Source organism: Eschscholzia californica, unplaced genomic scaffold, assembly GCF_041429995.1.
Source record: "Eschscholzia californica isolate CP2 unplaced genomic scaffold, dmEscCali1.0.p SCAF_1, whole genome shotgun sequence".
Lineage (NCBI taxonomy): Eukaryota > Viridiplantae > Streptophyta > Magnoliopsida > Ranunculales > Papaveraceae > Eschscholzia > Eschscholzia californica.
The window spans coordinates 33,567,084-33,583,009 of NW_028238198.1; the positions used below are offsets into that span (position 1 = coordinate 33,567,084).

Sequence of the window (15,926 nt, forward strand, 5' to 3'; positions counted from 1 at the left end):
CCTTACATAGCTAATCTAAATGGATCCCACTTCATTACAAACTCAATTTATTGCGCCATGTCGTGTTCGGACCTACCTATGCAGCTTGGACAAAGATGACTGCAATGCTAGTTTGACAAGTCTCATGACTCACCATGTACAACATCCACACATATTTTACGTTGCTCTTAAACTAGTCTCTCCACAAAAAGTTGTTAAAATATAAAGAAATAAAGCTTTTCGAAGCATCCATGGTAATAAATCATGTGTTGGAGCATCTCTACTGCACGTGTCTTACATGGTTGTCACATTTTACAATAGCAGGTGGAGGTGGTGTATGTAGCATTTATCTAACTAAAACATTTTTTTTGAGAAATCGACTACGATCTACGTTAATCATTACAAGACAATGATACATCATCAAAATGTCATCAGCGCGATAACCGCCTAAGTTAAATCAATAATTAAAGAGGTCTAAAGCCTAAGGGTAAGTCCAATGTGGGGTTCGGGCTCTCAATTTTGGGAGCCCTTGATTTTTAGGAGTCCCGAGACTTTTTTCAATTCCAATGTCGGGCTCCTAACAAGGACTCCCAAATCTAAATTATGTACGTGTGTAATGCACGTGTGCGGACTTTTAATTTCAATTTTCAACTATAAATTATTAATTTTCTCTTAACAAAAAAAAAAAAAAAACTATAAATTATTAATTTCAAATATAAAATTGAAATTTAATATTATGTTAGAGAGAGAAGGAATTTTGAAAAGATGAAAAAAATTAAAAAAAGAAAAAATTAGAGAAATGATTGGAAAAACAAATTTATATCTTTTGAAAAAAAATTAGTTTAAAAGAAAAACTAAATAAAAAGAAGTGGGGTGGATCCCCTTTTTAGGGGATCCACCCCAAATATGGCCGTTGGGAGATCCCCAACGGCCATATTTGGGACTGGGAGCCCCCTAGTCGGGGCTCCCATTTGGGAGCCAAGGAGCATGGGGCTCCCAGCTCCACCGGGAGCCCAGCCCCGGAGCTCCCGGGTTGGACTCCGTGGGCTGAGGAACATTGGAATTGCTCTAACAATGTAGAACCTAAAGTCCGACAAACTTATTACAGGATTATTTATACCTTTAATAATCTAAATTCAATAATCATGAATTTCACTTCATCTAGGAATTAAACCTTAGACTTCGAGGATTTTGTAATTTATGTCACCACTATCAATCTTCGGGCAACCAAAGATTGGCCTAACTAAAACATTTTACAAGAAAGCTTAGCTTCTAAGGCGGATTTTTTTATTATTACGAATCTGATTTAGGTATTTTTGTTGGATCAGCTGTAGCGCAGCAGCACCTAAAGTACAAAGCATTTTGAAACCCCTCCGGACACATGTGGCCAAATTTCTACTGAAGGCGCGGGAAAAAACACAGAGGCTCGAATTCAGAGGCCAGATCTGATCATCGCCTTCATACATTTCTAGAGAGAAAAAGAAATTGTAAAACACTCCAATCTCTGATCTTCTTCTCTGCGATTTCCCTCTCTCTTCACTCTCTTTGCAACTCACAGAACAGGTAGGGCAAGTCCTCGGGAAGGGGATATTGTTTGTTCATCTCTCTTTCTCTCTCTCTCTAGATTTCTGATTACTCTCGTTCTATCCTTCTGATACGCTTTTAGGTCTAAAACCATTTCTTTTCGATTTTTTGTTAAACACCGATGAGATTTGCTTATAGGAGAACCGGTTATTGGTTTCAGTCACTAGTAAAGTTGTTTGATGGATTAATAGGTTTGTTTTTTGAGCAGGGATTATTACATAGTTAGATAGATAAAGGAGGAGGAATTTGGAGATGGGTTATATTGGGGCACATGGAGTTGCTCAATTGCACAAACACAAGTACAGTGGGGTTGATCATTCTTATGTAGCAAAATATGTCTTACAACCCTTTTGGAGTCGTTGTGTTAATCTTTTTCCTCTTTGGATGCCGTAAGTTTTCCTCTAATTCAACAATTATATCTCTTTGTTTTTTTTTCCTAATTTTGATGTTGCAAGTGTGGTCGTATCTCTTTTGGTATTTTAGAATGGGTTAATTTTTCACAATCTATGTTACAATTGTTAGATTGCATTTTGGTACAAGGGTCTCACCAGGTACATTTTAAGCTATAAATTCTTTCTTTTGTGTGAGAATAGTCCCACATGGGAGAATAGGGAACTAGCAACCAAGAATATAAAGAATAGGTCCTCTCCACTCATTGCCAATTGGTTTGAGTTGGATGACCACAAACTTAACATGGTATCAGAGCTAGGCCCACACGTGATAGGCTTAAAAGCCACACGTGCTCCACGTCACCCGTAAAGAAAAAAAAAACACACGTGTTAGGCTCAAAGAACGCCACACGTACATCTAGAGAATGAGGTCGATAAAAGAGTCTGGAAACATGATGCTAAGGAGTCACTCTCGGTTAAACAATGTTATGGATTATTGGATGGAGGAGACCAAATCATAGCTCCAACCTTAGTAAAAGTACTAAGGAGGGTTGCAGCCCCTCCAAGAGTTGGATTTATGCTTTGGGCCACCTTCATAGACAGGTTACCGACGGTGGACAAGTTAAAACGCAGAGGCTTCCAGCTGGTTAATCGTTGCATTCTATGTAAGCAGGAGGAGGAATCAAGAGATCACCTATTTATTCATTGTAAGGTAGCATATGGGATATGGTCCTACTTTTTATCGACTTTGAAGATAAAATGGTGCATGCCCTCAACGGTCCACAACTATTCGAGCAATGGTACTCCATCCCGAAGCCCAAGGCAACGAAAGAGATTTGGAGTGTTATCCCAGCGGCAATTGTGTGGAGCATATGGAAGGACCGGAATAGTAAAGTGTTTAAGGAGGCTAATGGGAACACGAGCCTAGATGTGGACGATGTTAAGTCGATAATTTGTATGTGGGCGAAGGGTATCCCTAAGTTTAGCCACTCGTCTTATGTAGATATAGTTTGTAATTGGGAGGCGTGGATATCGTGAGGAATCCACTCCAACCTCCCTGTTCCTTTCTTTTCGTTTTCTTCTCTTTGGTTCTGCTGCTGTATAGCTTTCTCTTTGATATATTCAATCAAATTTTCAAAAAAAAAAAGAACGTCACACGTGAGGGGGCGTGTGAGAATAGTCCCACATGGGAGAATAGGGAACTAGCAACCAAGAATATAAAGAATAGGTCCTCTCCACTCATTGCCAATTGGTTTTGAGTTGGATGACCACAAACTTAACATTTTGCAATGTAGAAAATTGAATCAATGCAATCACTGAAGGGAGTCGAAGTTTAATTGTTTAAAAATAGAAAGAATTATGACTTCGACTTGTGTTATTCCTTTTTAGAGACAACAATAGTACAATACCGATAATTGAACTCCAATTACCTTCGCTATCGAATTGCACATGTCTAATTTGGTTATTCTCAATGTTACTAGATGCGTTACCTGATTTCCCATACCCTTTTAGGGTAGTTCGCCTTCCGGTACTCCAAATTTGGCATACCAGAAATTTATGTCGGTAACTAACCCAAATTCTGCGTAAAAATCTATTAGCTAGTTGAGTGATTAATTAGAAGATTTTCTTGTTTAGCTAGTTAAAGATTTTAAGTTTTATGGAGATTGAATGTCTGAAAGTTGGTGTATCTATTATATATGCATCATAAAAAGTACATTGTCTTGAAATTAGCTCAAAACGTATTGCAACAGAAAATAGCGTAACGAAGAGGTATAACCTTAGCGTACGGCGTAGTCGATACTCACAGGGTAGTGTACTGCGTATTAGTACCTATACCACGCACTTGTACCCATACTCTGTACCAGCATGGTCTGCATACTAGGTAGGTAACATTGGTTCTTCAAAATCTCTAGTCTAGTCTTTTCCCCGTCTTCAAAATAGTTTCTGGCCGACTAATTTTTGAAATTCTTATAATATAAAATCTTTTGGACTCCAATTGACTATTTAAGATATTTATCGAAGATGAATGGGGGCATAGGTGTATGTGTTTGTATTTATATATATGATATCAAATTCACCTAGTGTCTAGATAAAGGGTTCGAAACTAGTCTTGCATCCAAAACAACATACCTAAGATGTAATCCTCAAACCATTCCACCTAATGGAAAGGGTAGCATATTTGACTACTATCCATATTCCATACCAGGTATTAGAGCAATTTACATGCTAGGTAGCATTCGTAGAAATGGTAATGTGATTCTGATTGTAGTTTCATTTTAGTTTCCAAATATTGAGAAACATTTTCCATTAATTTTTCTATTCAGTAGATATAAGTGTAGTGGTAACTTTATGACTTAAAATATACCTTGCGGTCAAAATGTAAATCAGAGGCAAACATCATGCAGGAATGAAAACCACTTATTTTCTGCATTCCGTACACTTAGACAAGCAAATAGCCTGTGTAAGCACTTTCATTTAGTGCATAAGAAAACTAGCTTCATATTTGCCCAAGTTTTATTCAGATACAACGCAGTTTTTATACCTTTTAATGAGTTTGTTTGTTATTACATATGGAAAAATTAGGCCAAACGCCCTCTGATAACTTGATTGAATATCATAATAGGCTAGACTTATATCCATCTATTGTAATGGGGTTTACTGTTGTTTTTCAGTGCAAGTTTAGTCTTTATTGTATTTTTCTAACTATCTTTTACTTCTTTTTGTTGACATATTTGGCTGCTTACCATTCAGACCCAACGCGGTAACCTTCTATTTGCCAATTAACCTTTTTCAAACATTATCTTGAAAGACATGTGATTGTTCATTTTACTAATACAACTTTTGGTATTTTAATATACATTTTCAGATAACGCTTACAGGATTCATATTCTTATGTACGTCAGCATTGCTTGGCTATGTAAGTGAACATTTCTTGTAATCGTTATATTGTCCAATCATATGTTGTCATGCTCTTCAAAATGAGAGGTGAAATGTTTGTTGCCTTGGTTAGCTTTTTGTTGTTCTCAACCTGCGAACTGAAATTACCTTGTAGTTGATAGATTGAACTAGTAACATAACTAGAACCGCATTATATTGGGATTTTTTGAACTTCATTAAAAAACCTCATTGCTTAAAATTTTGCATGTGATTTATGTTAACCTAACGTCCTCATATTTTATAAGGGTGCACGGCCGGATAGACCGCAGAGGCGAGTCGGGCAACTGTTGTGATTTGTGAACTGTGCACGGGTGCATAATACACTTTAGGCAGATTACTAGTCTAGGAGAGTTAGAGGTTAATGTTATTTATATCATTTCCTGCATAAGTTTCTTTCTGATGATTTGGATCGTGTCCCTTGCTCAATTATAAGAGAAAGTAGAAAACGAAGGAGATCGTGATTCTTGGACGACTTCGAAAGTTTTAGTTGTAGGTGAACCGTGCATGATTGTTCTTACTAGTCTTTCTTTATATATTTTCCATCTCAGATATATTCACCGGCTTTGGACTCAGCTCCCCCGAGATGGGTACATCTTGCACATGGGTTGCTCCTTTTCCTCTACCAGGTTTGCTCTTGTCTTAATTTCTTCTTGTTTGGATCTTGACTAAACATTCTGCATCCACTCTTTCCATAAGAGTTTGTCCATTTTCTTTGTTTGGATATGCATAATTACATCATTGCACCTCATCTGCTTTTGTAAGGATATTAGGTGTAGCTCGAAGCCCCATCTCGTGTTTTTCTTTCTCATATATGATACTACTTTGTAATTGAAATTGACCTTACGATGATTTTGAAAGGATTTCTCGTTTGGTATGTTGGACTTGGTCTTTTATTTGTCGTAAACTCAAAGGGTGAAAAAGAGGGTGATAATTTTTGTGAATCAAGAGATTGAAGATAGACTTTTTCTGAGCAAAAGTAAAAGTTTCTATGGTGTTTGAAAGATTTGAATTAATGCATTGAAAAAAGTATTTACAAGTGAGTGAGAAGGAATCAATAAAAGGAAAATGTTACATCATTATCTCCCCCCACTTGGACACAAAATAGTAATATGGTTTATCACTTTATCCTTTGCCCAAGGGATTAATCTACTCCAATGAATAGTAGCGCAAGGACATCTTCCACCTCCAGGTTGCTATTTGTGTTTGAGTCTTTCCAGATACTCCATATTATCGCCTAGGGAATAGGGTTCCACAATTCTTTCTTGTTCTTGTTGATTGGAATATGCCTTCATTTCTCAATGGTCTGCGGTACTGTCTTAGGGGAGCACCATTGATTCCTTGTGGATGCTATGAAGTAGTTCCAAATTCCTCTGGCTTTGTCCCATTGAAGTAATAAGTTCTCGGCTGACTCTTCTGCAACTTTGCATCGGATGCATCTATTTGGAATGATCATCCCACGTGTCTTCAGGGAGTCGAGTGTTGGTATGTTATTGTTTATTGCAGCCCAAACCACGAAACTGACTCTTGGAGGGATCCTTATCGTCCAAATGCTCTTACGGTCGAAAGAGAAAGAGTTTATATTGATGAATAAAGTGTACAAGTATGACGCCCGAGAAGCCTAGATGCCACATATGACTCAGAAAAATTTGCAAAGATGCAAACATAGCCTCCAGTTTGTGGTAAAGTCCCTAAAAGAGATAGATTGTGCAATTCTTTCTCTTAAATAAATTAAAGTTAAGATTGACAAACCGTGTTACGGGGATTAGCTCTGTTATTACGAGAAGAGAGATGAAGCTCTTGATTCTATGAGAAATAAATAAATTCGATTACTATTCTTTACTCCATGATTAAGCTTTACCCTAGTTTTCATAAACAATAACTTAGATATAAGTCATGGGTTTCAACTTAGTGGGCTTCAACTTAGAAACCTACTTACAACATTCTCTTAAAACCATGTGGTTATAAGAAATAGGCTAGTTTCCATTGTTTGATTGCAATGTTATTAATACGAAGAGTGGGCTCATGAATTTGAAAGTTAAAACTATGACGAAAAATGCAATTTTCAACACTTTTATGGAATACACTTATATGCTCTCCAGTCCCCCTAGTGATTCACTTCTGCCCGTGGAAATGGACACACTTCCATAAAATGCATCAGATTGTGGTATTTGAGCTTTTAGCAACTTAATCTATTGCTTAAATTTTATCTATGTGAATTTCCTTAACGCTCAGCTACGAACTGTTTTCTTCACTTTGCTGTTATTTAGGTGGTTAATCAGAGGTAGTGAGACTTGTTACTATGTGCCGAAAATGTCATGCATGGAGAAGTTTCCATCTATCTAATCTCTACGCCGCATGAACCATGGGGTCACTTTTTATTACTGTCTGTTCCTGCTCTTAGGTTTCTAACAGACTTAGGATTTAGGAAATTTTGAGTATTTTTTATGATATGTGAATTTCAAAGTGCATTTATTATTTTAAAATAACTGATAAATCTATTATACACCAGAAAATTCATGTTCGAACTATTATGTTGTGGAAGTCTTATTTCTTTGGTTCCAATTTCCATTTTCATTTCTTCGAACAATTAGGGTCTAATTATTTTCTTGAAGCATATATACATATAGCAGTATTTTCAATTGCTAATTGTTGAATCCGTCTTCCAGACATTTGATGCTGTTGATGGGAAGCAAGCAAGGCGCACAAATTCAACTAGTCCATTGGGAGAACTTTTTGATCATGGTGGTTATTTTATCCCCTACTTTTTCCCCTTCCAGTAAACCTTTTGAAGTTAATGAATATGTTTCTTGCCTTGCAAAACCAACGCAGGATGCGATGCGCTGGGATGTGCGGTATATATTCTCGTCTTTGTTGATCACTCTGTAGGTGTGTTTGCTGGGTTCCTTTGAAAAATGTTCCTTCTTTTCTCAGCTTGAAGCTTTGGCTTTTGGGAGCACTGCAATGTGTGGAAAGAACACTTTCTGGCTCTGGGTTATTTCAGCTGTTCCATTTTATGGTGCGACTTGGGAGCAGTATGTTATACTAACGATGCTACAACTATATTATGTGCTATATTGGTTTCATTGCCTAGTTACAGCATGCAACTATAAGTAGACTTTTCTAAGACGTCTATTGTACTTCCATGGCCCGTATTGTTTTTCTTGGAGCTTGTGTTTTGGGTGGACGGTGGTGGGGGCACCTTCCTCACAATCAAGACAACAAACTTAAGGATACATCCCTTTTTGTAATACACATATGTTTCGACTATGGATTTCTCTTTCTTTTGGGCACGAAGATTTCTGGTGTAAAGCACAAAGACGGTGCGATGGATTCATCATGTCAGATACTTCAGTTGCCAGTGGAAAGGGTATAGGATAATATATCTGGCATTATAGCGAAAAAAAAATCCTCTTTCTCTCTCTGTCTCTCGTTTTTCTTTATGACATCTTTTGAAACAAGTTACAATATGACCAAGAGAAGGAAAATAACAAAACAGTCGAAAAGTAATCCAATTTAAAGTTATACACCTTTGCTGAGGGTGATGGTCTGGAACAACGTATTCAAATTGACTATCCAAATGGGAGACTTCCAGATTCCCGAATATGGTGATCACTTTCAGCTGCATGTATCTTGATTAATATACGAGAATTTTATTTCCTATAGAGATCCAAAATATCATAGTATGAAGTAATATAAATAGGCTTAGCACTCCTTATCCTGTCCTTTCTTTTGTTTTCCCAAGACTGATTCTCACTTTTAGTAGTTTTCAGATATATTATTTATTTCTAATTATTGGAAGTTTTTAAGTTAATTTATTGACAATGTCGTCATCCGTCAGCTTTTTCACCAATACACTTATCCTTCCGGTGGTAAATGGACCTACAGAAGGTCTCATGCTGATCTATGTGGCTCACTTTTTTACATATTTTGTTGGTAAGCACTTCAAATTTGTCATTCTTGTTTTAATCAGGCTTGAGATTTCGTTGTTAATTTAACAATTCACATTTCTAATTTTATATTGAACCAATTTATATCAGCCCAAGTCTTATATGTGCATTTCTGCGAGACAACAGAACTGCATATGGAAAAGAAAGTTTCACTTGATTAACATGTAACTTAGAATATTTAGAGATGTTGGGATACCAATGGCGCAAAACAGCTTCTTCATTAGGAAAATTTTGAAAAGCAATAAAAAAGAAGAGTCCCCATATCAAAGACCCGAGTGTAGAAAGTAGTCTCCAAGTATAACCTATGTTAGTACTTAGTAGTCCTCGAGTACATACAATATTCCTAGTGACGACTGCACCCAAAACAGAGATACTCCTTGTGGCGAGCATTACACGACATCTTTTCCTTGCCACTAGGAGCATCTTGAAGATTTGACTATCTGTATACTTCCTTCCTTACATTTACTGTTGAGTCAAACATTTGGGTTTTGTATTTTTGTTATTTCATGGATAGTTTGTGATTCCTTTAATTTTCAGGTGCTGAATGGTGGGTTCAACACTTCGGGAAATCTGTTCCTTTTTTGGGTTGGATACCATTTATAAATGGTATGATGGTCTCCAAAATTATATTTGACTAACTAAATGACTAACGTGCTACTAAAGTATTAGCTTCACTCCCTGCAACATATGTCAGAAAATGAGTTAGATTATGCCCCTAATATGCACCACAATATAGTTGTGGGGAAAGAAGATCCCGTATATGAAGTTTTTGTGATACTGTTTTTTGTTTGGCTGCTCATATAAGATATAGATTTCTGTTAACTTATTTGTACAAACATTATATTGCTCTGATATAAAGGTGTTGGTTGACTGATGATTTAATGCTTTCAGCAGTCAGCACTAAGTGACGTGGTATAGTTAGCAATTATAAAAAAGGGGAAGTGGTATGTGCTATTGCGCTTTGCGGTTACCGCCAGATGCCAAAGTTATTCAGTAGTATAACTAATTATTTGTAGAGTTTTTAAGTTACTCTTGTTTTCTAGCACAAAACGGTATTACAGGTAATTAAAACCTACAAACCTGTTTACTATGTCTGTACAGAAGTGGATAACTATTGAATTGCCTGTTCACAGTAGAGGTTAATCAGTTCTGTAATATTTTGGTCTAGTATTTATCTTTATGTACCGATAGTTTGTCATATAGGTCCAGTATATCCTTATGTGACATGGATATTGGTATAAAAAAATTGTACCAGGTGTTTGACACAGTGGGTGGTAAATGGATACATCAGGGACATGACCATACAAGTATACTCTTATGTTCTTGCCTTGGATATTTGAGTATTTTATTTTCTAATAACAACTCTATTTTTTTTTTACTTTTGGATTCAACCTTTAGTCATATTATACACGAAAACGGTAACATAGAGCATTACATTCAAAATCTCATATTGTATTGACTGAAGTAAATATGACTTTCCGACACACGTGAGTTTGAGTATGTGACACCGCAAAGAACTACTTTTTATACCACGAGCATTTGTAATCAACATTTTCCTAACTTCTGCAGTTCATCTATATTTTTTATCCTTTATGACTTGTGTTCTATTTTTACTAACTGTAACAGAAATTCCGATGATCAGTGTTGTCATATTTCTGATGACTGCTTTTGCCGTTATTCCGACCGTCACCTGCAAGTAAAGACCTTTTTATATTCTTAATAGTTGGAAATCTTTTCTCCTCTTTCTGTCTTGCTATTTGTGTAAACATTTGTAGCATTGGTAAGGCTGTCTGTGTCGGTTTCTGACACGGTTACTGGTACAAATTAGTTGGAGAATGCAACAAAGGAGGACAAGAATGTACACTGTATACCAGCATGGTAGCTTGTAATAAAGTAAATAAGTATGTTCAGTCCATGGCATGTATATAGTCGATTCTATTGCCATTGATGTACAATTACTATGCCATCTCAAACAGTTGCATGTGGAAATCACAAACCACCACAACAATAATTTCCACCATGTAATTAACAGAGGGGCGCCTTATTGATCCAAAATCCCAGTCCTTGGTTAAAGTCCTAGGTGTTATTTAAACTCGTCTAATTGGCACTGGCCGTGCTGAAAGGTGAGAAGTACGCTAGTCCAATTGCTGAATCTAACTGATTAAGTAGGCACATATTTCACTAGACTGTAGCATAAAGAATGTCTGCTACGGAATTAGTTTCAGTGGCATGTTTGTATACGATATGGCACTATGTTGGAAAAGTCGGCAAAGGGGACTAGTCGGCGGACTCGGGACTAGGCATAGTCGCTACTAGTCGTATTTACACGGGACTAGTAGTCGAATATAAATATATAGTCAATTTTGTATATATAATTATATATAAGTATAAATATAAGCATTTGGGCTTAATGAAGTATAAACACTACAAATTCATCCCTAAGAAGCACACATCTAATTATCAACAAGTTCTATAATATTAATGAAAAAACACTAAAAACTAACATCTATGTGAGTTTTTACAGAAAAAGAGTAGAATCTGAGTTCTAGAAAGAAATAGTAAAAAAAGATTGAGAAGATAGAGAAACTTCGAAACTTGTTTGGAGATGAAGAGAACTTCAAATTTACTTCAATCTAGTTATAATGATGTTTAGAGGGGAGAGGAAGGGTGAAGAAGCCGAATGAGCAAATCCCGACTGGCCTGACTAGTCGACTCGGTCCTAGTCGGACCGAGTCGGGGATCTACTCGGAATTCCACGGGACTAGGGTTTTGGCTCCTAGTCGAGTCGGCAAAATGGGGACTGAGGAGTAGTCGGGGTGTACTCGGGGATTAATCCCGACTTTTTCTTCATAGATATGGCATACTCATTACAGATTAGGAAAACTATATGAAGATTAGATAAACTGATGATATATGGATGTTAAGTCGAGTCTAGCTCTCCAGTTGCCCCGAATCTAGCTGTGCTATAGTTAATGTTGAACTGACCAAGCTTGAGAATAAAGCTCAAATTTGAGTTGGGCTCTTAGAGAGGGATGTTAATAAGCTGGGTGTTTTTAGTGTCTGGCCAGGCAGAGCTTGCATACTGTGGTACCTTTCAGGCTCAATTTGAAACCAGAACATGTAGCAACCCCATTGTGGTGCAGACTGTGGTCTATCTAGAACATTTATAATAAAAATGCATTTTCATGAAGCGTGACATCCATGATGCTTATGTCACGCATTCTGCCATTTGGAACTTGAAGGCTTGCTTGGTGCCTTCACAAATAAAGCATTCACTGTCGCGGCTTAGCCTTTGTTTAGCTAGTTTGTATTCTGATTTAGTTTCATTTTCCTTGTAGCATTTCTAATGTCTTTAAGGTTGTACAAGCAAGAAAAGGGGACATGTTCTCCGCATTAGCAATGGTAAGTTTGTTATTCTCTATGGTTTACTTCAAGATTTCTTGGTCGCCTAATTGTTGCACCTTTCTCTTACCAGATTTTCCCTTTCGGATTACTCCTTGGAGGAGTTCTAGTTTGGTATGATTTTCCCTTTCATCTTACCAATTTCTTTCACCTTGTTGTACTTGATCTTGTATTTACATAGTTGTTTTCTGCAGGGATTATTTGTCTCCATCTGATATAATCAGGAGCTATCCACATTTAGTTGTACTAGGAACTGGATTAGCATTTGGGTTCCTCGTGGTAAGAAATGTGTAGTCGCTATCTCTTTTTTTTTGAATTGTTCAGCGTGTGTCTCGAACCCTTGACCTCTAGGTGGAAGATTATACCTCTTACCGCTCCAACCAAGGGTTGTTGGCACTGAATTTGAGCTTTATTCTCAAGCTTTCAATCTGATTTGAGCTCTTAGAGAGGTGGAAGATTATACCATCTTACCACTCCAACCAAGGGTTGTTGGCACTGAAATTCAAGGGTTGTTAAACAAATGTGTAGTCGCTATCTCATTAACTGTTTTCTGTTATTTTTTTCTTTCATTATCTGACACTGAATTTCAATCTTGTATGGTTTCTGATCCCACACCGAAATTTGCTAACTTATATTTTCTTACTTTATCAGTTAAAATTTTCTTCTCTATCATTCAACAGTTAATCAATCTTGTGCTACCTATTTGTTTCGTAGTCCACAAGAATTTGCCAGCTTGTGTTTTTTTTTATTTGTTGATACTGATAATTGGGGATTGCAGTGGACCTAGTAACCGTTTTCTTGCCTTTTATTATGTTACCTTAGAAGAAATGGTTATGTGTTGTCAGGGAAGGACAGTTCTGGCTCACTTGTGTGATGAACCCAAGGGATTGAAAACGGGAATGAGTATGGTATGCATCAACATCCTTCAAATAATTCTGAAATCTTATTTGTCGATTTTAATTTGGTTCAAACTTGCGTTGGAAGTCGTTCACTTTTTTTCGAGAAGTGTATTCGAATAATCAAGTATCTATATTATTTCATTTTAGAAGCGAGAAGTTTATGTAAGAAAATTACCATCTCAAAAGAGAATTTTTTTCGTCAAACTTTTCAAAGATAAAATTCTTTTTGAAGCAAACAGCCATGTTAGATTTCCTTTTCGGCTTCTCATGTAGTTACCAGCATACCAATTTACGCCTTTTCTTTCTGAACAGTCACTACTATATCTTCCGTTGGGTATCGCGAATGCTCTCAGTTCGAGGCTAAACAACGGGTATGTGATAATTGATTATTCTCTGAAGTATATATGCAAAATTCAGTAATGATATATATATATATATATATATATATATATATATATATATGCGTGTATGTATATATATGTAGTATACATATATGTGTATTTTTTACTTTGTTTATGTCTTTGTAGTCTTACTAGTTTTGGTGACTATTTGTTTTGCAGAGTTCCGTTAGTCGACGAGAAGTTGGTTCTTATTGGTTACTTCATTTTCACAGGTAAGACTCACGAGCGAGTTACTTTAGTTAGTGGTCTAGCTAGTCCTTTCCTTAGAGCATCATAAAGCACTCTTCTTACCTCATTTACTTCCCGAATGTGCTTTTTTAGAAATATTTTCTCTTGACATGGCTGATTACACATTTGAAACTAAATTTTGGGGAAGAATAACCGCAAAACTTATCATGCAGACTTGCATTTACTGTCTCACTTTTAACTTAAAAGTATGGCATAAGCTGCTTTAGATCCACCTACCTAATGCCGCTAACTGGTCTTTCTAGATCTTTATTTTTATCCCTCTGTGTTCATAACTTCTCTTTCATTTCTGCCTCACATTTTCTTTTCATGTTTCAGTATCACTCTACCTACATTTTGCCATGTCCGTCATTCGTGAAATAACCAAAGCGCTGGGAATCTGCTGCTTCAGGTAAAAATGCTTTACTAAAACTCTTGGACAATTGAGAGAAGAATCTCAGAAGTTGCTATTTCACCATCCAATTGACTATTTTGGTCTCTACTGATAATTGCTACACGTGAACTCCCAAATAGTTATCGATAAGAAATGATTATCTTTATTAGGTCTATATCATTATAAAACGCCAAGGCAGAAGGTGGAGAAATGTCGTGATTTTGCACCCATTTGCCGCCTCTCCCTATATATTTGCAGTTATAAGGCTGCCTCATGAAGTGTCAATTTCTTCTCTCTAAGTTTGAGACTAACCAACATTTCTCATTTTCGGAAAGGCACAATGTGACTGCGGTCTTAACCACTGTTTAACAATTCACCTTGCTTTTGGAAGTTCGACAATAATAAACTATTGTAAGATAACGTATCTAGGAATCTTTTGTAGATTTCTCCAAGTTATAATACTTCTATGTTAACTAAAATGCAGGATAACAGCGAAAGAAGCTTAAAGAGAGTTGATATTTGGCCCTATTGCGCAAGTATTGGCCCCGATACATGTCAATTACCTCTCCAAAATGTGGAAGGATCTGTTACATTTATGCAAAACCTATCGTTTCTCAGTTATAATTCCTCAAATTCAGTTTTGTTTGAGCAAATTCAGCCGATTATTCGTAATCAGATAAATTAGATTGCAGCTCAGTTTGTGTTAGACAGTAAATATATATAATGATTCAGGTTCAGCTTTTTTCCTGGGCAAAAATGTATACATATCTACTAGCATTTAAATCATCGTTGCGGTCCACCACCCTTTGGTGCAACGGTTGGACACCCCTCTTACCTCCATGAGGTTGTGGGATCGAGTCTCGGTGGAAGCAGTTTGCTATCAAGATTTATCCTATGTAATTTAGCTATAAATAATGTAATAATTTGTCGGGCTTTAGGCTTCTTTAATTCTTGGTTTAAATTGAGCGGTTATCGTGCTTATTACATCTTCATGATGCATCAATACCTTGTAACGACTAATGTATGTCGTCAAAAAAAAAAAATTCGTTGCGCCATGATGAGAAAGCCATTTGTGTAAGGAACTTATTTTTCATCTTTTTTGCCTTAGACTTTTGAACAAGATTTTCTTGCGGACGGATGTTCGATGAAAATATAACAAGAATAACCCTTTATACAAAACAGAGAAATAATTGATTTGACTCTATACTTTCTCCATTTGGGTAGCTTCTTTGTTTTTTTTGTTTGATCAGAAGGTAGCATCCTTGTTAGCATCAAGGATTCTTAGTTCCAGATGATGGCGACCATCCGGCCATAGGACCTCACGGCCATGATACTATTGCTCCTCACGGCCAAGAAGCTGTATTAGCACAGTTTCTAGAATTTAGTATTTAGAGTTTCTATAATTATGAATCCTAGCAAGCAAGGAAAGTATCCTTAAGTAGTTATCTTCTTTTATCTTTTTTCTTATTTGAGTCTATCTAGGAAATTACAATCTCTATATAAGAGAAGTCCAGTCTGTCTAATTAATCATCGAATTGAATATCAAATAAAAATCCTCCTTGATTGCATCTTTTCTCTTTTATTGTTTCAGTTATTATTGTTTATCTTAGTTTATTATCAATGAGTTCATCTATTATTACGCTTTTGCAAGAATCTACATCAGCTGGTATCATGAGCCCTCAAAATCCTGAGCAGAAAATAACAAATTCTTTTACACCACCAACACATCCGGAACGAAACAAGGTGTTTAAATCACGCTTAACAATTCA

General features: G+C 36.5%; 1 protein-coding gene across 1 annotated transcript; it reads left to right on the top strand.

Moving 5' to 3' along the window:
* Nucleotides 1-1,362: 1,362 nt before the first annotated feature.
* Nucleotides 1,363-14,949, top strand: LOC147566246 (choline/ethanolaminephosphotransferase 1-like). The gene is made up of 19 exons (XM_086652727.1): nucleotides 1,363-1,542; nucleotides 1,772-1,952; nucleotides 4,704-4,713; nucleotides 4,819-4,869; nucleotides 5,438-5,515; nucleotides 7,556-7,631; nucleotides 7,719-7,741; nucleotides 7,821-7,921; nucleotides 8,728-8,822; nucleotides 9,374-9,442; nucleotides 10,463-10,532; nucleotides 12,175-12,238; nucleotides 12,312-12,352; nucleotides 12,433-12,517; nucleotides 13,084-13,146; nucleotides 13,450-13,508; nucleotides 13,698-13,750; nucleotides 14,103-14,175; nucleotides 14,642-14,949. The coding sequence occupies exons 2-19, from the start codon at nucleotides 1,816-1,818 to the stop codon at nucleotides 14,661-14,663; spliced, it is 1,170 nt and encodes a 389-aa protein (XP_086508853.1). The 5' UTR covers nucleotides 1,363-1,542; nucleotides 1,772-1,815; the 3' UTR covers nucleotides 14,664-14,949.
* The last annotated feature ends 977 nt before the right edge of the window (nucleotides 14,950-15,926 follow it).